Source organism: Nansenia antarctica (assembly GCF_963989245.1).
Source record: "Nansenia antarctica genome assembly, chromosome: 7".
In the NCBI taxonomy this organism is placed as follows: Eukaryota; Metazoa; Chordata; class Actinopteri; order Argentiniformes; family Microstomatidae; genus Nansenia; species Nansenia antarctica.
The window spans coordinates 1,303,087-1,329,631 of NC_137677.1; the positions used below are offsets into that span (position 1 = coordinate 1,303,087).

Sequence of the window (26,545 nt, forward strand, 5' to 3'; positions counted from 1 at the left end):
GGAAAGAAACAATACATAACATAAACACACTAAGTAGAGATGATATATGGCTCTATCTCTCTAATTAGATGTGTATGTTACTCCAAATATAAACAACAGCTCTGCTTACTCACACAAGCCATTTAAACCGATACAGTATTGGCAGGTCTGACGCCTCTGTATGACTCAGAGCCCAGGATGAATAAGATCAGAACCAGAGGCGTCTCTAACATTCAGCGCTGCTCCCCGATGCCACAATTAGAAGACCCGTCAGAAGGTCAGCTCAAATCTGGGGCTCTTTTAGAGTTATTGGAAATCAAATAATATGTTACAGCAGTCGACCCAGACACGGGTAAGGTCAGCAGAGAGGCTGGTTGAGCAAGTTTGGCAGAGTAGTGTAGTGTATACTATAAGCATCACAAGTCTCGGCCTCCAGGGCATCTGTGTTAGAAGTTGTGCACCTGTGACAGGGGATGGTGCTGTAAGCCAGGAAGGTTGGGGGGGGTGGGGGGGGGTTCTACTGCAGCTGTGTACATGACTAGCGGAGAATGTCTGTTGAGAGGACAGAGGCTGCAGGATGTTCGGGAGGAAAACGTTGCAGTATAGGAAGAAGTGAGGGTGTCTGTGAGAAAGTTATGTGTCATGTAAACATCTCCCCCACTACTACCACCACCAGCAGACGTAACTCAACTGTGACTATCTTCATCTCGAGTCGGCTAATGTAACACTCATTCGGTTGTAGAACCCTCGTTCAGTTGTAGAACAGTCGTTCAGTTGTAGAACAGTCATCCAGTTGTAGAACCCTCGTTCAGTTGTAGAACAGTCATCCAGTTGTAGAACAGTCATCCAGTTGTCGGTACGCATTGAAACCTTTTCTTCTTACTTCAGAGACTGACTTCTGCTTCTCCTTCTCGATATGACTCTATCGTCGTTTCCTAACGCCAAGATCAGTCTCCGTCAGAAAAGCTGTGTCAACATAGCTCGCATTCCTGTACGTACCGTCCGTCGGTCGGTGCGTACACACACATACCAACCCACGGTCCTCTGGGCAAAGAGACGCAGGGTCCAGAGGGGGCCGGAGTCAGGGTCAGATTCTTCCACAGGAGGACAGACAGACAGACTGAGGGCTGGAGGATTTGCATGTTAAACACCCGGCAGACAGAACAGCCTTCAGGGACGATCCTCATCTCCATGTGCTCCAGGCAGAGATCCATGGGTCCCTATTGTTAACATTGTTAATTTGATCAGGTTTTGAGACTTCACACTATTACAACCCTGCTTCCACCACAGCTGCTGTTGCACCCAGCACATAATCTCGAGGCGAGGTTATTGAGGTCTATTTCATGGGGGAAATCTTCTGATTGCGTGCGTGTAACTTAATGTGCTCTTGGGTAAACATTTTAATGTGGGGAGGCTTTATTCCCCCCCCCCCCCCCCCTCCTTCAAACGGGGTTCTGCAGACAGTGAAACAGATTTTTTTGACTGTTATTGCAGGAGGCAGTAATAGATGCTACAGACCTGTCATCCAGGTTGATGGTATTGGTGTTGAACGGCATGGCCAACTGTGTGTGTGGGTGTGGGTGTGTGGGTGTGTGTGTGTGTGTGTGTGTGTGTGTGTGTGTGTGTGTGTGTGGGTGTGTGGGTGTGTGTGTGTGTGTGTGTGTGTGTGTGGGTGTGGGTGTGGGTGTGGGTGTGTGTGTGTGTGTGTGTGGGTGTGGGTGTGTGTGTGTGTGTGTGATGTGGGTGTGTGCGTGTGCGTGTATGAGTGTATTTGGGGGTGTATTTGCAGGTGTGTGTGTGTGTGTGTGTGTGTGTGTATGGGTGTATTTGGGGGTGTATATGCAGGTGTGTGTGTGTGTGTGTGTGTGTGTGTGTGCGTGTATATGGGTGTATTTGGGGGTGTATATGCAGGTGTGTGTGTGTGTGTGTGTGTGTGTGTGTGTGTGATGTGTGTAACCACCATGTGCCTGTCTTGTTTCCAGGGTCCCAGGCCTGAGGACGAGCTGGAGCGTCTGACCAAGAAGATGCTGCTGGACATGGACAACCCCCCCTCCGAGGAGTACTTTGGTAGGAAACACCTCCCTGCCTGCCCTCCCCCTCCCCCCCCCCCCCCCCCCCGCACCAACACACCAGCCTCTCATGAGTTTAGAATGATAAGGTTCTATCTCCGTTTAGAATGATAAGGTTCTATCTCCGTTTAGAATGATAAGGTTCTATCTCCGTTTAGGGCAGTTCAGAGATATTGAGCGTCAACGTTTTTACATTCCATTATGTTTTGTGAGATGGAACCTTTGTATTTTATTAATTACTAACTCAAAAATGTCAACATTTTAAAAAAATAACACCACACAGGCATTAATAAACACCTAATGGATCAGATTATGTAAAAAACTCAATTTTGGAGATAGAACCTTATAATTCTAAGCTCGTGCTCTCTCTGCTGTCTGCATACTCCCGTCAGGCAGTGAATCCCTCCCGTACACTACATCAGATGGCTTCAGTGACACATGCCACTATGGGCCACATCTAATAAGTGATGTTAAGTGTGACAGTGTCATAATTCATTTATGTAGGGCCGTCCCAGGTCAACAGTAGCTACAGTGAACAGCAGAAACATTCAGGTTGATGAAAGCACAATCTGCCTCACATGAGCGCTTATGAAAACACACAGTGATGCTCGGTCAAAGACGACACTCTACAGCGCTCACACTCATATCACAGGTGAGGATAGTCCAGGAGACTGCTGGCACTCTGAGTCATAGCCTCTGCCCCATGTGTAACACATGTACATAAACTCTCACACACACACACATGCACACGCACACACACGCACACACACACACACACACACACACACACACACACACACACACACCCCTATATGTAAGGCACACACACACACACACACACACATGCACACACACATACACACGCACACACACACACACACACACACACCCCTATATGTAAGGCACACACACACACACACACACACACACACTACCTTTCTATACTCAAACACGAAAATCTGTGCTCTACCTTTTCCAGTTGAACATAAACTAAACTATTTAAATGCTGCATTCCATGCGAAGTTACAATATCCTTACATCCCGCCATATGTTTCAAAGGATGCGAAGTTCTAATGTACTGGAGACGCGACAGGTGCGTGAGACTATAGGCCTACCATATATATCTCCAATATATCATACATCCATTTTATGCGTATGAAAATGAAAATGAAAAACTGACAGGGGTGGGGATTCCATGCAATGTACAGGGAACTACGTGTGAAAGGGGCTTCTGTGTGTGTGTGTGCATGCAACTGTCTCCCTCTCACCAACCTAATTAGCATTTCATTTTGTTGTATATAAAAAATATATAAAAAGAAACTGCTCATGTGCAACTTTTACCAACGTTGAGTGTTCTCTTTAATGGTAATGGACTTATATAACGCCTTTTTTGCTGCTCCAAAGCGCTTTACAACGGCCTCTCATTCACCCATTCACACACACATTCACACACCAATGGCGGCAAGCTGCCATGCAAGGCGCCGGCCCGCTCACTGGGAGCAATTTTGGGGTTCAGTGTCTTGCCCAAGGACACTTCGACATGTGGCCAGCCGGGGCTCGAACCTCCGATCTGCCGACCTTGTGATCATTAGACGGCGACTCTACCTCCTGAGACACAGCCTCTACCTCCTGAGACACAGCCTCTACCTCCTGAGACACAGCCTCTACCTCCTGAGACACAGCCTCTACCTCCACCAGCCTCTACCTCCTGAGACACAGCCTCTACCTCCTGAGACACAGCCTCTACCTCCTGAGACACAGCCTCTACCTCCTGAGACACAGCCTCTACCTCCTGAGACACAGCCTCTACCTCCACCAGCCTCTACCTCCTGAGACACAACCTCTACCTCCTGAGACACAGCCTCTACCTCCTGAGACACAGCCTCTACCTCCTGAGACACAGCCTCTACCTCCTGAGACACAGCCTCTACCTCCACCAGCCTCTACCTCCTGAGACACAGCCTCTACCTCCTGAGACACAGCCTCTACCTCCTGAGACACAGCAGCCTCTACCTCCTGAGACACAACCGCCCCACATTTCCACATTTGAGAGCGGGAGTGAACGGAGGCTACGGTACGGAGGCCCAGCCCAGGAGCTGAAGGGTTTCTGGGAGAAACAGACATTACAAAAGTTAGCACTTGATAAAGAGGATGAAAGAGAATGCGTTCACTGGAGATGACGACGCACATTATCTCTCCTCAATGGTTCCTCCTACGGTTCTACACTACATTTCATATTTCACTTGTGCCTCCGTCATCTATTCCCTGAGAGTGTCCCTCTGTCCCTCTGCCCCTCTCCTACCGTCTCCTCTGTAACGCTGCGTGCACACCAGGGACCGTGACCCACCGTTCTGGCGCAACCTGGTGGGATGGGCTTGACGTACTTCAACGTGCGATGCAGATGCAAAGCTCTACTCGTGTTGCTAGCGAAGTTTCCCACAGAAGTGGGGGAAAAAACGTCAGATAAGATATATAAACGGGTTATTTTGATAAACTGGACACATTTTGTGAATATATATGGTTACTTTCTCGCCTGAAAACATATAAAAACTTCATAAAATGACATTAACACTTGTAGAGCCAAATTACAGATTGTAGCCAATGGCGGCCAAAATTTAGGATTTTACATCTGAGGCGAAAGCTCTGGGCAAGAAACTACTTCCGGTTTACTTCCGGTTGTTTTAACGGATCCAACGCAACGCAAAAGCTGACATTTTTTGACTGATTAGCGCACCCTGACGGTCAAGAAACGCAATGCAGAGCAAGGCAACTGATCAACGCAACTGCCCCATTGAGATGAATGACTTCCGGTGCAACGCAATGGCCTGGTGTGCACGCAGCTTAATCCTGTAAAGACCCACTGGCCCCTCGTGATGTTAGAATTATAAGGTTCTATCTCCATTTTTGGTCAAAATTTAGTTTTTTACATAATCTGATCCATTAGGTGTTTATTAATGCCTGTGTGGTGTTATTTTTAAAATGTTGATTTTTTGTTGTTGTTAGTAATTCATAAAATACAAAGGTTCCATCTCACAAAACATAATGGAATATAAAAACTTTGACGCTCAATATCTCTGAACTGCCCTAAACGGAGATAGAACCTTAGAATTCTACGCTCACGCCCTGGACTCAGCCTCTATGACTCTACCCTTAAGACATCACCCCCCCCACCCAGCCTATCCGCTCAGTCCCTTCAATAATAGGCGGTTTAAAAAAACGCTGAATGAATGAGCCACCATAAACCTAATACCATGTGTAGGTGTATTATTGTTACATACATGTATTTAACTGGTATTAACTGGGGATTTAAGCTACACGTCGATGTGCGTTTTAAAAGACCCATAATTGGTTTGCATTAGACATAGGTCACATAGATCCCCTGGCTTAAGCAGGATGGAAGCAGAGTCATTTTTAGCTGGATGGCCCTCTAAGCTTGGTTACTGCTGCCCTCCTTTATAAGCGTGTGTGTGTGTGTGTCTCTCTCTGTGTGATGTGATGTGATGTGTGAGACGTGTGTGTGTGTGTGTGTGTGTGTGGCCTGGTATGCCCTGTGTGTGCGTGTCCTCCTCCTATACCATCCATGCATACACACACTTGCTTCTGTTTGCAAACTAAGGCGCACTGGCCCGCGGCCGGGGAAAGGAGGCCAATGGGAGCTGTTAAATGGGTCATATGTGAGCTGAGGTAGCCCGCGCCGAGCGCCGAGTCAGAGACAACGTCTGCCTCCCCAGCTTACAGCAGCTGGGGGTGATGTGGGGGGGGGGGGGGGGGGGAGCGCGGGGGGGGGGGTCGGCTAACGGTTAAACAAGGAGACGGGTGAATTAGTGGAAAGATGGAGGGAGAATAAGTAAGGGCAGGAGGAGTGGATGTTTGGGGTTCGGGGCGGCTGTGGAGACTCATTAGGGGGGAAAGGAGAAAGTTGTAGTGCATGCTCACGCTGTGGCGTCGCTCCTCAGCATTACTAGATCCACCAGAGTGGCCCTGACGACGACGACACACTGAATAATGTACACATACTGTACTGTGTACTGTGTACAGCGTAGGTCAGCCAGGGATGTTCCATACGAGGAGAACCAGGGCTGAGGGAGAAGCAACCCTGAGCTCTGTAATTACAACACATCTGATTACAGTTCAAGGCCTCTGCTTTTTTTTTTGTTGGGCATGAGGGGGAAGAGGGCGAGCGTTTGTCAAAACCCCAGGGCGAGTAATTAACTAGATTAATCAGACTGGGGCTGCCATCTCTCTCTCTCTCTCTCTGTGTCTCTGTCCCTCTCTCTCTCTCTGTGTCTCTGTCCCTCTCTCTCTCTCTGTGTGTCTCTGTCCCTCTCTCTCTCTCTCTCTCTCTCTGTCTCTCTCTCTCTCTCTGTCTCTCTCTCTGTCTCTCTCTCTCTCTCTGTCTCTCTCTCTGTCTCTCTCTCTCTCTCTCTCTCTCTCTGTCTCTCTCTCTCTCTGTCTCTCTCTCTCTCTCTGTCTCTCTCTCTCTCTGGATCTTTGTCCTCCTATAACAAAGTTTTATTGGTGGCGCTAATGTCTTTGATGAGCTTCTAATCTAACACAGCTATTGTAGGTTTCCATTGGTCCAGGGGGTGTTAATTGAACTAAATTAACATTAGATTCTTGCACAGTGATGTCAAGAGAAAAAGTTTGCACTCAGACTTTCACAGCGAGCATCAGTCTGCCAATATAATACCTGTACATGTTGATATATAATATAACATGTACCTAATATAATACATACCTATAATACCTGTACATGTTTATTTAAGCAATATCACACGAGAGGGAGTGCTGATATTCAGTATAACAGCACGACCTCGAGTGTGATATTGCTTTTATACAACAGTTCTACAGCGCGATTTATTAGTTAACAGTAATAGCGACAACAGATTATGATTTGTTTGTTTATTTAATCATAAAAATAAACAAAAAATTGTTCCGCAACTGAACTTCAAATGGACTGTTGCCTAGTAACCTGAACACAAACACGTACCGTAGTCTAATTAACGGTCATTTAGTAGAACATCTGTGAGGCGGAGTGATACATATAGTTAAAAGTCCCAGTGCTGTTATACTGTATATCAGCACTCATGGAATGCCTCTTGTCCAATCAAATTACTTGGTCGGAACTAACTGTTGTATAAATATTATATAATACCTGTACATGTTGGCCCCAGCTCTAGTTTCATTCTCCTTCTTGCACATACAAAGTGTGACCCATGTTGTGACCCATGTTGTGTTCGAAAACACATCAGAAGGAGATTTCGATGTCAGACAGAAACCGTTTTGAAGAGTGACTGATAAGCGCTGATTTAGAGTTCCAGATTACATTCTGAGTAATCTGAAAGATATTTTTCCCTCCATGTCATCATCATCCGTCATATCTAATCCACTTAGGTGGTGCGTAGGTGTTCTGTGTTTGTGGCAATGTAATAAGACACAGCTCCTCAACTCTGCCTGGTAGTCGGCTTGACAGTTCTGCTGCAGAGGAACTTGCACTTTCTATCGTCATTACATCAACGATGTCGACCCAAAACCGGGACACAAAGCTGAATAATTGAAAGGACGACGTGCGTTGCATTATTTACAATTAGTGATGGTGATACATTCCACTGAAAATACTCAAAATCATATTTTCTTTCTTTTGTATCCTTAAAAACCTAAAACGATAGCTTGAGTTCCTGCCATCGTATCGTAAAGAAAATGTATTTTGAGTGTAAGAATGTTTGAATATTCCATTTTGTTCCAAATCTCTTACAAGAGGTTTCAACATAACAGTCAATGAAAGGATGGAAGTAAGTTGATGGATCCACGCTGGTCGCTCACGCAGAAGAAGTCTGTCTGAGCTACTCTATCTAGAGAGTCTCTCCCCTCCCTTCAGTTTCATTCCACGTTTTTTCGTTTGATGACGAGAGAGAGAGAGGAAGGAACATGTAGGCTTTGCCATGTACCCTCATAACGTCAGCTAGGAAAAGCCCTCATAATTTATAAGACACCTCACATGAAATGTTCATGAGGAATCTTGGAGTAAGTAAGAGTTACTGAATGGATCTACAGCTACAACAGTCCCCGTAACCACTGTAGTAGGGGCAGTGAGGTCAGAGAGAGAGAGAGAGAGAGAGAGAGAGAGAGAGAGAGACACAGAGAGAGAGAGAGAGAGAGAGAGAGAGAGAGAGAGAGAGAGAGAGAGGAAGGAACATGGAGGGCTTTGCCATGTTATCCTCATAATGTCAGCTGGAAAAGCCCTCATAATTTATAAGACACCTCACATGAAATGTTCATGAGGAGTCTTGGAGTAAGTAAGAGTTACTGAATGGATCTACAGCTACAGAACCCGTAACCAACTGTAGTAGGGGCAGTGAGGTCAGAGAGAGAGAGAGAGAGAGAGAGAGAGAGACACAGAGAGACACAGAGAGAGAGAGAGAGAGAGAGAGAGAGAGAGAGAGAGACAGAGAGAGACAGAGAGAGACAGAGAGAGACAGAGAGAGAGAGAGACAGAGAGAGAGAGACAGAGAGAGAGAGAGAGAGAGAGTTACAGTCCCCGTAACCAACTGTAGTAGGGGCAGTGAGGTCAGAGAGAGAGAGAGACAGAGAGACAGAGAGAGAGAGACAGAGAGAGAGAGAGAGTTACAGTCCCCGTAACCACTGTAATAGGGGCAGCAGGGGTCTGAGCAGACCAGCTGAGGTAACTGGGTCACTCAAAGTTTGGGTGAACGAGGAGTCGTGCTCTAATGCCGATGTCTGTAACACTATTTCTTTAAAAGTCAATAAAAGCCTCGCAAGTTTAATGTATTAATAGGATTTTTCAGTTCAGACAGCTGTGTGCATTGTCCTAGATACTCTGGTTGAATGCTTTTCGCATATTACTCAGTAATATGCGCCTTTAGATTCTCTTCTACTTGTGTGTGTCATAACAAGTGGGACGCGTGTCACTGTGAGATGTGTTAACCTCGGTCCTCCCTTAACGGATCCCTTCTTTATCCGCCTCAACTCTTAAGCCCGTGATGCACTGAACTGAATAATGTTTCACTGCATTGCATGCTGGGGGTTTTGAAGGCTGTTCATTGTGGAAAATGAAGTTGAACTTCGTAGCCGCATACTGTAAATCAAGCACTATACACCGATAGTCAACATAGCAGCATAACAAATCGACATCGTGAAGGTTTGTGGAGGAGTTTGGTCTTCATCCATGGCCAGTATCCTTTGGAATCTCAAAGAAACCAGTAGCCCAGTGTTGGCCTTGTATGTGACAGGTGTGCTTTGTTAGGATTCACTATCAGTAGCGTATCACCAGTGGCGGACTAGGCTGTTTGAAGGGCGAAAAGAAAAAACGGGCACCTACTGCACAACATGGGACCCCATCAGTGCACATGGTCAAGTTTAGACCGTTGGAAGGGCAGCCAATAGGGCACATCCTCTAATTTTGCCACTCAAAAGGGCACTTTAGTGTGACGTTTTTCAACTGTGGGGACACATGGTCAAGTTTAGACCATTGGAAGGGCAGCCAATAGGGCACATCCTCTCATTTTGCCACTCAAAAGGGCACTTTAGTGTGACGTTTATCAACTGTGGGGACACATGGTCAAGTTTAGACCATTGGAAGGGCAGCCAATAGGGCACATCCTCTCATTTTGCCACTCAAAAGGGCACTTTAGTGTGACGTTTATCAACTGTGGGGACACATGGTCAAGTTTAGACCATTGGAAGGGCAGCCAATAGGGCACATCCTCTCATTTTGCCACTCAAAAGGGCACTTTAGTGTGACGTTTATCAACTGTGGGGACACATGGTCAAGTTTAGACCATTGGAAGGGCAGCCAATAGGGCACATCCTCTAATTTTGCCACTCAAAAGGGGCACTTTAGTGTGACGTTTATCAACTGTGGGGGCACATGGTCAAGTTTAGACCATTGGAGGGGCACCAATTATGGCATCTATGATTGTTAGTTTTGCATCTCACAGGGGCTGTCATCTCAGAATCATGTAACCATGGTTACAACCAAAATGTAACCATATAATAACCAAACTCGTTTATAGCAGTTTTGTTTGTTGATGGTATGATACAGCATGGACAACACCTGCCAGTGCTTCATGCTAATGAGCTGTATGTTAATGAGCTGTATGCTAATGTCTATGCTAGTGTCTAAGCCACTCCCCCTAACTGTCTAAGCCACACCCACTTTGATACAGGCCACTCCCCCTAACTGTCTAAGCCCCTCCCCTTAACTGTCTAAGCCACTCCCACATCAAGACAAGCCACTCACACTCACACGGGTACACACACACACACACACACACTCTCACTGTGTTTTACCAGTTGATATTCGGTGTGATTTAGTGTATACCTATCTCACATCAGATAAATGGACTGCACTTACATAGCGCCTTTATCCAAAGCGCTTTACAACGGCCTCTCATTCACCCATTCACACACACACACATTCACACACCAATGGCGGCAAGCTACCATGCCAGGCGCCGGCCGGCCCGCTCACTGGGAGCAATTTGGGGTTCAGTGTCTTACCCGAGGACACTTCGACATGTGGCCAGCCGGCCGGGGCTCGAACCGCCGATCTGCCGACCTTGTGATCATTAGACGGCGACTCCTCTACCTCCTGAGCCACAGCCGCCCCGTCAGATGAATTCAAGCCTTCCTGCTTCTTATCCCCATTCTGTTGATAGAAAGTTGGCCAGTTATATAAACACATTCCCTAGTTTTTCCCGTGTTACATTTTAATTGCTTCATATAGAGTATTTATAACAAAGTACGTTTATGAATGAAACCGTGGCTGTTGCTGAGCCATGTCATCACCCCACTACTCGTAATTGGTCACATGGGTTCGGCATTAATAGGGTTTTGAATTCTTAATTACTGTTAGTTGCTATTTTTGGGACGAGGACTCGGTTTATTACTTTCCCACACTGTTTAGCATTTCTCTGAATGTGTAGTTGGTTGGTTGGGGCCTCTCTCCCTCTCTCCCTCTTTCTCTTTCCCAGTTTTTATTTTCTAATGATCTTGGCGCCCGGTACTGTAGCTGACCTCGCCACGCTGCTTTCTAGTTTCTGAGCCGAGCGAGAGCGTGGCGTGCCAGCACACGGGGCCTCCTCTTCCCCCCCAGTTGACAGCACAGCCCGGCTTTTCAGTGGTGGTTCACGTGAGGTGACCCCTCCCCTCCCCTCCCTCCTCCTCCCTCCCCTCCCTCCTCCCCCGCCAGCGCTCGGTGCTCTCTACCCTGCCTCGTTGAGACAGATCCACTGAGGCTTGCAAGATCAGCTGGCGTGCGAGCCCAGCTGAGCCTCCCGGGCGTGTGTGTGTGTGTGTGTGTGTGTCACGTTGCTAAACTTCATTGAGTGTGTTGAGCGTTGTTTCACCCCAGGAATGAATAGATAGACGACGTCCACACACACACACGCACACGCACACACACACACACACACACACACACACGCACGCACTACACACACACACACACACACACACACACACACACACACACACACACACACATACACACACACACACACACACACACACCTCATTCCTCCCTTTTCCCCTTGTAGCTCCTCTCTCTCTCCCTGGCACCCATTCATGTCGCTTCTGCCAACCTGTTTCCACAACATGTAACTGAGAACCTACACTGTCTGTCCCCCCCCCCTCCCCCGCGCATTGCCCCAGGGCTTTGACAGTAACGCTGCGTGTCGTAGGTTCGCCACTCCTGCATCCTGCATCCTCCACCATCGCTACAGCAGTTCATTGGGAATGAGATTATGGGAGTGGTGGAGAGGGTGGAGAGGGTTAGGGGCGAGGGAGGGCATTCAGAGACTGAAGCGCAGCGATGACAGCGATTTTACTTTGTCATCCCAAGGCAGTGTAGTGTAGGGTCAGTCGCCAGAGCATCGCAGAGTTGCAGGGGAGACAATCTTAACGGAGAAGATGTTCTAGAAGATGGATCTAGAGAGTTCTACTTTCCTCCTATACTCTGCTGTTAAACACTCGGTGATGGAGTGTTTGTTTATGGCCATAATTAAGCGTAAACAATTTCTCATGACTTTGTACTTTTTTTTTTGTTCCTTTTTCAAAGCCTGTCACAACAAATTAATTTTGTATTCTGGTTTTTATAGCGCGCAGGGGGGCGGGGTTGGGGTAATAAACTTGTGAAGCCGAGCAACATAATTTCCTGCATCTGAATGTGGAAGAGAGGAGGCAGATGTTTTGGAATTTCCTTTTTTTAGTTTGTTGCTACAGTTGTTCCTGAAAAACACAGCTACATCTCCTCCCTCTGTAGTATTAATAACGTCTACCAACAATTCTCTGTAAGGTGATTTAAGCAGGGCTTGTATAGTCCCGAAATACGTATCGTGGTCTTTGTGTTTGTTTTGTATGCGAGGAGGTACAATTGTACGGCTTTGTGTTTTCAGGGCTTTCCAAGGCTTGCGTTCCACAAGCAATACAATTGTATTATTTACTAACACAGTGTGAAAAGTTTTGGTCTCCCCACAAAAAAAAGTTCCTTCTTTGCTATCCTTCTTTACACGCACCGTCTTTGATTTCCGGAGATGTAAGATCAAATTCAGCCGCAAGTGTGCTCCCTCTCTGCCTTTCATGCTACTTCAATATCGGGCTGGCGTGAAAAAACAAAGAAGGCGAAGACTGAAGGAAAATCTGAGGCTGTTCTGCCACTCAACATCCCCCATCCCCAAACAACGCCCGTCTCCGACGCCACTACAAATACATTAGAAATCAATTATTTATGGAACAGAGTCAAGGCCTCTTTAATCTTTTCCTTTTATCCAATTAAATTGTCTAACCATTTCCAAGCCTCCCCCAGCCTCGCTGGGAATGTGCTTCTGTTTCTTCTTCTCTTTTCTAAAGAGATTCTCTCTTCCTTCAGTCCTCCTTTTTGACTTTCGATGTAACAGAGAAGAGAAGAGAAGCTTCTTCTTCTTCTGACGGTTGGGAGAATAAAAGGGAAAGAAAGTGTAAATGAACTCCTCCAACCCTGCCGTCGTCATGGCATCAGTTACACAGGAAGTATTTGTGTGTAAGTTCTGATAGAGAGACGCTTCCCGCTTCCATTCCCTGTGCAAAGGGACACGGGGGGAAAGCCAGCGTCCTTTTAAGCTTTATCCTTTATGCCCAGCTAAAATAGTTCGAAAGTATTTGGGATCATCTCTCATCCACTGGGGTAAATCATGACACATGATGTTGGTTTGATTGGCTGTCCTGTATTATTCAGTTCGACTGTTTGAAGTAGCATCGCAACATTTAAAAATGCTTATTTCCACCACATGGTTCGGTTCGCACAAAATTATTGATATGAATGCCACTGCCAAAGACATGTCACTTTTTACCACTTGTTATCAAACAGTAGACTATGCCTTTAAAAGTACTGAGACTAAAGTTGGAGACCCATCTGGAGACCCCTAACTCTAACCCCTCGTAGGCCGGGTTGAGCCATCTCATCACAGGGAGAACTAAGGCATCACTGTACCGTGCTTTAGCAAAACTCAAGCCAAAACCGCTAATACAGTAAAATGGTAAATGGACTGCACTTATATAGCGCCTTTTTTGCTGCTCCAAAGCGCTTTACAACGGCCTCTCATTCACCCATTCCCACACACATTCACACACCAATGGCGGCAAGCTGCCATGCAAGGCGCCGGCCGGCCCGCTCACTGGGAGCAATTTTGGGGTTCAGTGTCTTGCCCAAGGACACTTCGACATGTGGCCAGCCGGGGCTCGAACTGCTGATCTGCCAACCTTGTGATCATTAGACGGCGACTTTACCTCCTGAGACACAGCCGCCCCGTATGTATGTCATAATAAGGTATGACTTCAGTAGTGTTATTTCTATGGTTACCATCTTACCTGACGGTGAGTGTAGGAGAGGCAGTCGCGTTGTCGCCTTGTGTTGTGTCTGACTAGAATCTGCAAAAATAGTGATGATTACCTACTTAATCCAAGCATGCTCACCTAGCATAGTCTTGCGAACGTCAAACATCATCAGACATTTGTGGTTCTCAATGCAAAAGTTGGGAATTTGAGCACATTCGCATTCCAGCTGAACTCGCTAGGTCTGCGGGAGTTTGTGGAACAGACGCGCCGTGGAAGAGAGAGACCCTCTCCACAGGTTCGAGATAATAGGAGAAGTTTTGATTTTATGGCACTTGTACTCTGCGATGACAATAAAATTGAATCTAATGAAGATTAGATTAGATTCAACTTTATTGTCATGGCAGAGTACACGTACTATACAACAAAATGCAGTTTAGCATCTAACCAAAAGTGTAAATAGTGATATAAGAACATGATATAAATCAAACAAGAATGATAGTGTCATGTCTGCACGCTATCTCTACAGCACACGACTGGTCACCTACATTCAAAATGTCTCCATAACTACTGTATCTTTTACACTTTTTTACTCTTTTTTTGCAACACTTTTGTCTTTTTTTCTTCATTATTATTTGCATTGAAATATTCCCAAATGTGTATTCATTCATAGCAGAATTAAAAGGTTGTGGATTTACACAAGACTATGTATATTTAGAGTCGTCTTCCTCCTCCTCCCACCATGTTTATGTTGTTGTGATGGTGTGGGGACTCTGTGTCTCTAGACAGCTTCATCCTCTCAGAGAAATGTCAGGCATGGCCTCTGGGAACGGCAGGACCTGGTAAGCAACCTTGTCCTTTCGGGAGAGTCAGTCTCTCAGAGACACACTGGATCACACACTCACTCAGAAGGACTCAACGCATGTTTCCCTCGACAGCACAGACACGGTACACATCAAACACGGCGTTAATCATATTTACTAATACGCCCTGCACTCTTTTCATGGACTATGTTTGCACAGATTGTGAGGACATCCTATCATGTTCTACAGTACAGTAGAGGAACGTAGTTTGTAGTGGTAACAGTGTTGTATGATCACGTCTATGTGGTGTATACATATGTGGAGCATATGCACTGTGATGTCTGAACGTGCGTATGTTTGTTGATGTGTGTGTGGTATGTGAGGCACGATCCACGCTTGTCTTTGCCGTATGTTTGTACGTACGTGTGATCTGTTTGTGTGTGACTGTGCGCTCGCACACACACACACACACACACACACACACACACACACACACACACACACACACGCTCTCACACAAATAGCTCCTGAGGGCCCTAGCAATCACAGGCTACCAAAAGGAAAAGGATTTCCGAGAGGTTTCCTTCCTCGCTGTTTAGAAGGGAGCCCTGTGGGACGTGCTGGGCTCTCTCATCCACTCACTGAAGATGGCCTGTGATCTGAAGCCACTAACAGGCTTGACGTGCTTGCTCTCTCCCTCTCTCTCTCTCTCTCTCTCTCTCTCCCCCTCTCTCCCCTCTCTCTCTCTCTCTCCCTCTCTCTTGCTCTCTCTCTCTCTCTTGCTCTCTCTCTCTCCCTCCCCTCTCTCCCCTCTCTCCCTCTTCCTCTCTCCCTGTCTCCTCTCTCTCTCTCTCCCTCTCTCCCCTCTCTCCCCTCTCTCCCTCTCTCTCTCTCCCTCTCCCAGTCTCCCCTCTCTCTCTCTCCCCTCTCTCCCTGTCTCCCCTCTCTCCCCTCTCTCCCCCCTGTCTCCTCTCTCTCCCTCCCCCCTCTCCCTCCCCCCCCTCTCTCTCTCTCTCTCGCCCCTCTCTCTCTCCCTCGCCCCCCCCCTCTCCCTCTCTCTCTCCCTCCCCCTCTCTCTCCCTCTTTCCCCTCTCTCCCTGTCTCCTCTCTCTCCCCCCTCTCTCCCCCTCTCACCTTCTCTCCCCTCTCCCCCCCCTCTCTCTCTCTCTCTCTTGCCCCCTCTCTCTCTCTCGCCTCCCCCCCCCCCTCCCTCCCTCTCTCTCTCTGGCTCTCTGAAGTGATTACCCTGCCTGTGATTCCGCCGACACCCACACATCCCCCTGAGACGCGCCTCCTCTAGTTTGTTTAATCTGCCTCCCCGCGCCGTAGTACCGTAGGTAACAGACGTAATTGAGGAGCGGATAGCAGCGCTTTGGAAGAAGATGAAACTGGATAGTCGGTTTTGTGTAAACTTGCCTTGCACTGCAAGTCACCCCTGAAGGGTGTTTGTCATATGAATTGAGAACAATGGGGATCCTAAAATGTTAATACTGTCATAGCTGGCTTTTTTTTTGTCTTAGATGTACTAGCCATTTTGCATCTGGCGTCTAAACGTTCGGCCAGAGGCCTTAAATAGCATTTTTCCTCTGAACAAAGACGCTAGAACTTGTAGATAAATCGCATAATGTATGTCTTTCTCTTACTGTATATACTGTATCTCTTATAGCAACTTCCAGTTAGTTTTTCAGTGAAGTCTGTCTGACATGATATCAGATGATAGGTTGCAATTCCATTAGCAGTCTCAGTCGTCAAGCGGCACTCTGGGCTTTGATAGTCAATCATATCTGAGTAAAAACTTCCAGAAGTTTCACTGATACCTTAGACAGATTCAACTTAACACTGTGTTTGATTGTGATATAAAAACAGCGAGCGTGGAACTGTGGAAATGGAAGTCTGTGATATCTCCCTCTGGTTAGTGTCTGGCCTCTTTTGTCTGTGACACGCTTGAACTGCTCTATTCACAACATACAGAAAGTCAATCATTACTAAATCAGGCTTAGGCGAAGCAAAAAAAAGAAAAAAAGAAAAAAAATCATCCACAGAACTAAACTTGAAATTAATTCAATATATCACACTTTTTTTCCCCCCTTTTGCAAGATTCTATCTATCTTTAGATGGTGTAAAAAAGAAAACATTCTAAGATATCTTTCTAAACCCCCATTATTGTAAGATACCGCTAATTAAATTGCTAGCGTCATTAATTGTGGGTTGAAGATAACTTTGCATTGAGTTGGGGACATCTTAAACTCAATTAAAGATATCGTCAACTCAATTAAAGATATCCGAATGCCGTGTCCCACAATATGCAATCAGGCTTTTTTCTGGCGCAACAGTATCAGTTCACTTGCCCCCCAACACAAAGAGAGCTTTGCCTTAAAAGTTTTCCCTTTATCATTCAAAGACTGACTTTTTGAAATAGATGTGGGGCTATGTCACACTGTTTTGACATATGTAATCTCTCTAAAGAGGCGCCATTGTCATAGTTAATCCCATCCATCCTTATCCAGTCTTTATATTAGGACATTAGGATTAGACTCCTGGGGGCATTAGCGAATGTTCATTCAGTAATACTCAGGATTGATAGATGATCATTGGTCAACAATATGTGACGTTAGAATTATAAGGTTCTATCTCCATTTTTGACAAAATTGAGTTTCATAATCTGATCCATTAGGAGTTTATTAATGCCTGTGTGGTGTTATTTTTAAAATGTTGACATTTCTTAGTTAGTAATTAATCAAATACAAAGGTTCCATCTCACAGAACATAACGGAATGTAAAAACTTTGACGCTCAATATCTTTGAACTGCCCTAAACGGAGATAGAACCTTATAATTCTAAGCTTACGAATATTAGCGATAGAAATACACAGTGAAACTTGCATCCCTGCATCCCCCAACTCTAGCCTTATGAACATGCTTATCCAATACCTCAGATGGTCTTCATGTTGCTGTGTTCTGTTGGCCCCTTTTAATTGCTGAAGAAAGTAGGAGACTTGAAAAAGAGTGAGAGTTTCCCTTGAGATGCGATCAACCCCGGATAGAAAGTGTTCTTATTGTCCGTTTGGTCAAAAGCTTTACTTCATCAGAGTGTTTGGTTATAGATCTGATCTATCTGGTTTTGAAGGACCATGAGTTGAGCAAAGGAAGAGTTGTCTTGGAGATACGCAGCCTCTCGTGTTTGATGTAGCCCGTCAACCAGAAGAAGAATCGTGGGCACTAGCATGAGTTGGGGACGTGTTAGAGGCAGCGCTATGGGCCATCTCTTGGTCGAGGTTTTTAAAAAACAGCTAAAGACTGTGTTGTATAGACAGGCTTTTGGATAGCCCCAAGGGCCTAGGGTCTTTCTGTGTCCTGCTGATGCTGTTGTACACCTGTTGTCTGTTACTTGTTTTTATTTTCACTTGTTTTAACCTGCTGTGGCTTTCGCTCTTGTATTGTGTTTTATTGTGTCTTTTTCATTGTTATTTAAAGCACTTTGTGACCCTTGGTCTGCGAAAGGTGCTGTATAAATACATTTTACTTACTTACTTACTGATCCTCAAATTATCAGAATGTGATTGGTTCATGAGAAAGGTGGCATTCGTATGCATCATGAGGGTTATTATGAGTATGATAATGATTTCTTCTTCTTCTAAAATGTGTCATAAAGGCCAAAACATGTTAAACGACAGGTTTATTGATAGTCATTTTGTTTTCAAAGCAACCTCTGTGCTGTCCGCTCACACAGTGTACCACACACAGTTCTCCTTCACCGTTTTATTGTTGCTGATGGGAGGTATCGGTATAGAAACATATCGTGAGCTTAGAATGATAAGGTTCTATCTCCGTTTAACTTTGATCAGGTTCTATCTCCGTTTAGAATGATAAGGTTCTATCTCCGTTTAGGGCAGTTCAGAGATATTGAGCGTCAAAGTTTTTACATTCCATTATGTTTTGTGAGATGGAACCTTTGTATTTTATGAATTACTAACTCAAAAATGTCAACATTTTAAAAAGTAACACCACACAGGCATTAATAAACACCTAATGGATCAGATTATGTAAAAAAAACTAAATTTTGACCAAAAATGTAACCTTTAGAACCTTATAATTATAACGTCACGGTATGCTACCAGACCAGACAGACCTGTAGAGAGTCTAACGCTGTCCCCCCCCCCCTCTCCCTCTCCCTCTCCCCCCCCCCCAGGGCGCTGTGCCAGCTGTGGGGAGAACGTGGTGGGCGAGGGCACCGGCTGCACCGCCATGGACCAGGTCTTCCACGTGGACTGCTTCATCTGCATGACCTGCAGCAGCAGGCTGCGCGGCAAGCCTTTCTACGCCGTGGAGAAGAGGGCCTTCTGTGAGCCCTGCTACATAGTGAGTACTACTCCTTACACTAGTCTGTGAGACCTGCTACATAGTGAGTACTACTCCTTACACTAGTCTGTGAGCCCTGCTACATAGTGAGTCTCATCCTTACACTAGTCTGTGAGCCCTGCTACATAGTGAGTCTCATCCTTACAGGAGTCTGTTTCTTCACCTCGCACACATACACACACACACACACACACACACACACACAAACACACACACACACACACACACACTCACGTGCACACACACACAAACACACACATTCACACACACACACACACTCACGTGCACACACACACATACAAACACACACACACTCACGTGCACACACACACACACACACACACACACACACACACACACACACACATACACACACAGAACTACCTAGACAAGAGAGTTGTACACACAGATATCAACACTCAAAATTCATAGCCTGCACTCATCCATGTCTCGACAACAGACTTATCAGATCGTTCAGTAGCTACCAGGCTTGTGAATGTGAACGCTTAGACAATGATTAGACAAACAGTGGCTTTTACACGCGGAGAATCTAATTATGCTGATCCATAATTTTATCTGGAGGTACTGTTCATCTGATAAGCAACGAGACAGTTGAAAGACACTTGAGATGTTTGAGACAGACAAGTATTAAAATCCCATTAGAACTGGGGATCGGATTACTTCCCTTTGTAGATTGAATAACAAATAATAGCCTCCTTTCTTCCTCCTTTTTTTATTGCCAAGAATATCCTTTTGAAAATGTATTAATTTCTCCTAACCAAAGACTCCCTCTACCAGAAACAGGAAATACGAGGGACAGTTCCAGTATGTGACGGCAGCATAGGTTGTTTCTGGGACCTGAGGAATTTATTTTTCGTATCTTACGAAATGTTTGGTTCTGGTTTGAATTCCCGTAGCTTTGTGTTGTTGCGCAACGAAACATTTGGTGGTGATGTGAAGACAGAACGAGAATAGAGTTATGTTTGAGAATGTGTGTGAGTGTGACCACCTAAAACTGTCATTGTTGTTTTTTCTTCTTTCTTTTTGGTACAATTGTTTGCAATCACTTTTTTTTATGGATGACAGGTAGCGTTGTGTGTTAAGGCGTCAGAAACACACCAGACTAGACTGATGAGCAGTGTTGAAGCCAACAGTATCAACACTGATTCGATGATAAAAAACGATTTAAAAAAAAGATGGAGCCCTGTCATGTCCATATTAATACAGTGAACCCTTCCACACATCTTGACTCGCATATTTCTGTATTCTAGACTCACCTCATATCACTACACATAGATATACGCCTGTGTTGCATTCACATTCACACACACACACACACACACACACACACACACACACACACACACACACACACACATACACAACCCCCCCCCCCCACCTGACCCTACCCCCCCTACCCTTTTTCTTTCTTTTCAAAATCTTTACTTTTATTCCGTCATTGACATCTCAATGCTTTTGTTGATCGCTCTTTTTTCGTTTGTGTGTCTTGCTTTGAACCACATTCATGGACCATATGTGTACTACAGAAATTGTAGACAAAACATGACATGATTGTACACGTTGCTGAAACTGAAATAAAAACTAAGTTAAAAAACAAAAAACAAAGATAAAAAAAAACAAAGACAGTTTTAGGTGGTCACACACACACACACATTCTCAAATAACACATTCTCTATTCTTGTTCTGTCTTCACATCACCACCAAATGTGTTGTTGCACAACATAAGGCTATGGGAAATCAAACCAGATATCATACTGTGATTCCGATGTCGTACGTGTGACAGTAAAGGCTCATTTTCCCGCTATAAGACCAGGTGAACTTCCAGTCACGTCAGTTTAGGTGCCAGTTTCACTTCGCATTTCCCCCCAAAACATGGAGATCACACTCAAAGTGAAACTCTAAAGGGAAATGTATTTTTTTTCATTGAGGAATTCAGCATGATGTTGCATCGTCCATATTTAGTACTTTGCTATCTTGGGCTTTCCTCTTTGGCTCTCTCTCAACTTCCCTTTGTGCAGCACAGTGAACGCTGTTAACGTCGTTGCATCATAATCAAAGACTACAATGACAGTGAATCTGTCTGGGGAGAAACATTGCAAGTTTGTATTGTATTGTATTGTATTGCTCCATAGGAGACTGATATTTACATGCGTACTGGTAACTGGTAACATGGATAATGTGACCACCCACTAATATAGCTGCTGGAAATAGTTTTTTGTAAAATATATCTTCTAACCTGCGCCAGTTTTTCCACACTGTCTCCATTTCTGGGATGATGGGGAAAGTGACATAATGAACATGTGTACATTTCATTACGGGGCATTAAAATGACACATCTAAAAACGGATTCAAGAATCTGTCAAGATCAAGTTTGACAGACAAATATGACCATTTTCATATCAGTTTTGCAGCACTGAACCTTTGTGTGGGTGTCTCTCCAGTGACGTTCCACTTTATCAGCGGATTCAATCCAGTATTTCTGGGCATTGTAAGTAAGTTAGTTAGTTAGTCCTCTTCACCCCGTTGAGGGGCATAGGGCGTCCACCAGAGCTCTCCATCTCACTCTCTTTTGGGCCTGGGCCTTTGTTTCTTGCCAGCTCACCCCGATGTTCTTCAGGTCTTGGAGTGTGGAACGTCTCCAGGTGTTTTTCGGCCTTCCAACTTTCCTCTTCCCCTGCGGGTTGTAGTCCAAGGCCTGTCTAGTGATGTTGTTGGAGTCCTTCCTAAGGGTGTGCCCTATCCAGCTCCACTTTCTCCTTTTGATGGTGGTAGCTATGCTGTCCTGGTTTGTTATTCTCCACAGCTCTTCATTTGTGATTCTGATGGGCCACCACAGCTTGAGGATGTACCGCAGGCATTTGTTGACAAACACCTGGATCTTGCTTGTGAGGCCCTCGGTGGTCCTCCACGTTTCAGAGCCGTAGAGCAGGACAGTCTTCACATTGGTATTGAAGATCCGTAGCTTTGTGTTGTTGGAGAGTTGCTTGGACAGCCAGATGGGCCTGAGTAAGTAAGTCATTGTAAGTAAGTAAAGCTTTATTTATATAGCGCCTTTCGTACATGAAATGCAACTCAAAGCATTGGCCTGTTTGTCAATTACCAGTAAGTTCTTTATAGTTCAGATGGCTTCTATGTTTTGTCCTATGGGGAAAATGTCCTTCCTAATGCGACACTCCACAACCATGACAACACACTCAGAGATGAGATGAGTCCACAGTCACACCATCACTCCTCCTCGCCCACCAAGGGATATGCAAATACCCAGGTTCCCTCTGTCGAACGTGACAGACAGATAGGAGCCGAAGGAAAACCGATGATGTCAGGATTTAATTTACCTACTGTATACGCACGCTCCTGCTTTGCAGACGGGCGATAAAGGACGTTTCACAGATGAGCAGATGAGATTGGGCAGTGGAGACGTGATGTGTGCTGGCACAGCTTGTTAGTTAATGAGTTGTTTAGGCAGGGGGACTTCTGGGAAAGGTTTCCATAGCACCATGGTGACCCAGGTAGCCTGTTGTTGGAGACCAAGAGATACACTTTTTTGTTTTTGTCATTACAGTTTTTCCCAAATCGTTTTTTTCCCATTTCCTGAAACTATAACTCAATTTCTCAAAAGTTTAAACAACAAAACTGTCTTCTCAAATCGGATTCTTTCTACCAAAACGATAGACAGCTATCGTATGAATATCCCTTAACGAGCATCAATTAAACACTGGTGTGCTAAATTTAAAACACTACCATCAAAATAGTGTTTATACGTATATTCAATCATTGAGCACTTGATTAGGAAAGCCTGTACAACTGTACACAGTCCAGGCTGGTGGAGGTGGTGTAATGGTCTGGGGAATGTTTTCTTGGTACCCTGGGCCTGTTAATACCAATAAACCGCTGATTGAACGCTACAGCCTATTTGACTATTGTTGGCCACAATGTGCCCATCTTCTAACGGCTACGTCCAGCATGATAATGAATGAATGAATGAATGAATGAATGAATGGACTTTATTGTCATTGCTACAGTACAGGTACCAAACAACGAAATTTAGGAGGGGTGGCTCCCCTGGTGTTAGGAAAGGGAAAAAAATAAACACTTTTTTAAAAATCACAAGAAGGGAAGGAGCTGGTTTACATAAATAAAGGCTATGTACACAATCCACTGTACTATACTGCACAGATAGACGACTAGGGTTGTCATATTGCACAATAGTATTGTTTCACGTTATTTAAAGTGTCACAGTTTGCAGGCTTGAAATGTACATGTTTGTGCCTCTGATAATGCACCATGTCACAAAGCAAAAGTCGTCTCAAACTGATTTCATGAACATGACAATGTTCTTCAGTGGCCTTCCGAGTCACCGGATCTGAATCCAACAGAACTCCTTTGGGATGAGGTAGAACGGGAGATTCACAACTTGAAAGTGCACCTGAAAAATAAATCTGCAGGAATTATGTGATGCAATCATGTCATCATGGACCAGAATCTCAAAGGAAAGTTTCCAACATTATTGTGAAATCAAGTTTCGAGTTTAGCAGTCTGGAGTCTTGCTGTTGATACATGAGCTTCAAGTTTTCAGATTTGTGTGCATAGTTGATAGTACCATTTCTGTGTATACACAATGGAGAAAACTGTAATTAATGCAGTGATTACTGTGTTGAATCTAGCCAACTGTGGATAACGAGTGCGATTTAGACGTCATGAGAATGCGTAGTCTATCTGTACAGTATAGTATAGTGGATAGTGTACATAGCCTTTATTTATGTAAACCAGCTCCTTCCCTTCTTGTGATTTTTTTTTTTACATTTTTTCTTTTTTTTTTTCTTTCCTAACACCAGGGGAGCCACCCCTCCTAAATTTCGTTGTTTGGTACCTGTACTGTAGCAATGACAATAAAGACCATTCATTCATAGTTATGTTTAGTACCTTGAGAATCAAGGACCCCAATTGAAATAAGCCAGTGGCTTTCTTGGGTTTTTATCCTGTTAGTTGACCTTGTATGTAATGTACTTTCATGTACCTACTTCTGCAAATCTTCTAATAAAGTTTTCAATCAATCAATCAATACAACTCACTATACCACACACACACACACACACACACACACACACATATTCACAGTTTATGTTGACATGTATGGGGTTATGTTAATATTCTTTAGGTAACCATAATCTTAACCAATTATCTTGCACATGCACTACAAAGAGGAAGACACTCCACATACTACTGTATATTGATTCTTGTCATAATCATTTCAAATCTATAATGCAACAGTAACAAGACTCCATAACATTTGTATTGATTTAGCTTGCAACCCACAACCCGACATGTTCACAATACCACCTTCTAGTAATTGCATAATATGATACACATACTATAAGCCTGCGTTGCCTCTATGTGTTTTTTTTTTCCTCATTTAGCGTTTACTGTATGAACGGTGAGAGTAAGAGTAATGGTTACTGTAGATCTAGTGTAGTTAATTCCTCTTTTTTATCCGTTGTAGATATCAATACATATACAGGGACAATAGTGTTTTCCGCCGTATCAACTGTCAAGAATGTCTCGCTACCAGTTAATCACGTGAGGCTGAATCCGTGGCTCTAGCCCTCTCCTAAATCACCTCCGTCCAGAAGCACTCACAGTGATTATGGTCGTCTTCTCTGGAACTTCTCCAACTCACTGGTACATGCACTAAAGAGGAACGGGGATAATTTAAGAACTTTATTTATGCATTTCATCAGCATAAATGTTCTTCTGGCAAAAGATCAAAAGGATGGGGGGGGGGGAAATCTGAATTTCTTAATGAAAGTAATTTCTTCTTCTTTTATTCCCCATCCTCAGGGTCATACGCCTCCGTACGATTAGAGAACGAACGTGAGAGACTCTGGTCTCAGCAGGGACGTGTCAGGCCCTAGTGTGTTAGCAGGCACACTTCAAGTTAGGCTCCACCTCCCTCGGCCTAGGAATCTCTAAAAGCAAAAGTTTAAAAGTTTAATTATGATACATTATTTATTTGTTTATTTACTCTCTTATTTGTGCCTGGCTCTCCACGGGCGTTGGATGGTAATATTAAGCTGTTTCGCGGCAGTGTTTCCCATGACATTTGCTCTTCATAACATCCCGTTAGATTAGACGTATAGCAGGTCTCTGGGAAGGAGGGAGAGAAGGAGGGAGAGAAGGACGGAGAGAAGGAGGGAGAGACCACCTGTTCCTCATGTAACTTACTACCCCCCTGGTTTCTAGAGATACATGCAAAGCTTCTTAAGACACTGGAGTTTGGGCGCTTAGGTGGCGTAGTGGATTAAGCGCTGACCATGTACCGCAGGGTTCCCGGTTCGATTCCAGCCGCGGACACATCCTGCATGTCATCCCTTCTCTCTCTCACCCATCCTTCCTGTCATAATCTCTACTATATCTGTCATTAAAAAGAAAAATATGAGTGGGACTGCCCCACTCAGAAAAAATTACTTAAAAAAAAAAAAAGACACTGGAGTTTAAAGCCTGGAATAATTAAAATATTAACTTGATTTACCATCTGTTTAATGTACATTCTTATATATATATATATATATATATATACCCCAAAATATATTTGATACTTTTCTCTCCTTGTTACATCCCTGTGGCACAAAGTGCCTTTAGAAGTAACTGCCTTGTATGACAGAACTTATTGTATGAAGTCTGTTCAAATGATGATATCATGCAAAATATGTTCAAGGGATTGCCAAGAATTGCAGGAATACAATTTGGTATCCCAGAGTGATTGCAATCCAGCAATGGTTCTATAGTTCTATAGTGTATCAAAGCAGGAAATCGATCGAGTCATATCTAGGCAGCAGCAGGTGCCTTTGCATATTCTGTGGAACAGTGGTGTTGATTGTTTTAGCATATTTCCACCTGGTTCCTGATGAACCTGATGTCCCATTCAAACCGTCGGTCTAGATATCATTAAATCCTTTCAGTAATGTACAGTACAGGAACTCAGTCACTTCTCTAATCTCCCTCCCATCTGCTTCCTGCTGCTAAACCCTCCTATCACCCTGTCCTCCGACCTCAGCCTCACCGCTGGGCCAACAAATCGCAGGGCGAACAATCACCCTTTGTCCTTGCCACTTCCCCCGGCCAGGCCTCTATAGAGAACTTATCGCTGCCTCTTTGAATGCAGGGTGATGGAGATAAACTCCACTGCCGCTCAATTAACGCCCCATTTTGCATGAAGTGGTTTCTAATCTTGTCAACGTGACGACGGCCGTCAGGCCACCATTGTTTCTCATCCTCTTCTCCTGCCTGATGTAAAGTAATAGCCGGAGGAGCACACAGCTCATCCTCAGACCCCCCTTCCGTGTTTACACACGTGTGTGTGTGTGTGTGTGTGTGTGTGTGTGTGTGTGTGTGTCAGTGTGTGTGTGTGTGTGTGTGAGTGTGAGTGTGAGTGTGTGTCCGTGTGTGTGTCTGTGTGTGTGTGTGTGTGTGTGTGTGTGTGTCAGTG

The 26,545-nt window shown here is 44.8% G+C and overlaps 1 protein-coding gene across 1 annotated transcript in view; it reads left to right on the plus strand.

Moving 5' to 3' along the window:
- The window catches only part of lpp (LIM domain containing preferred translocation partner in lipoma), a gene marked incomplete at both ends in the record, with an annotated part of 142,447 nt that overhangs the window by 91,114 nt on the left and 24,788 nt on the right, over nt 1–26,545 (plus strand). Inside the window, 2 exons of the mRNA XM_080537296.1 lie at nt 1,962–2,046; nt 18,869–19,038. Of these exons, the coding sequence (XP_080393422.1) occupies nt 1,962–2,046; nt 18,869–19,038 (255 nt within the window). The remainder of the gene's footprint in view (nt 1–1,961; nt 2,047–18,868; nt 19,039–26,545) is intronic.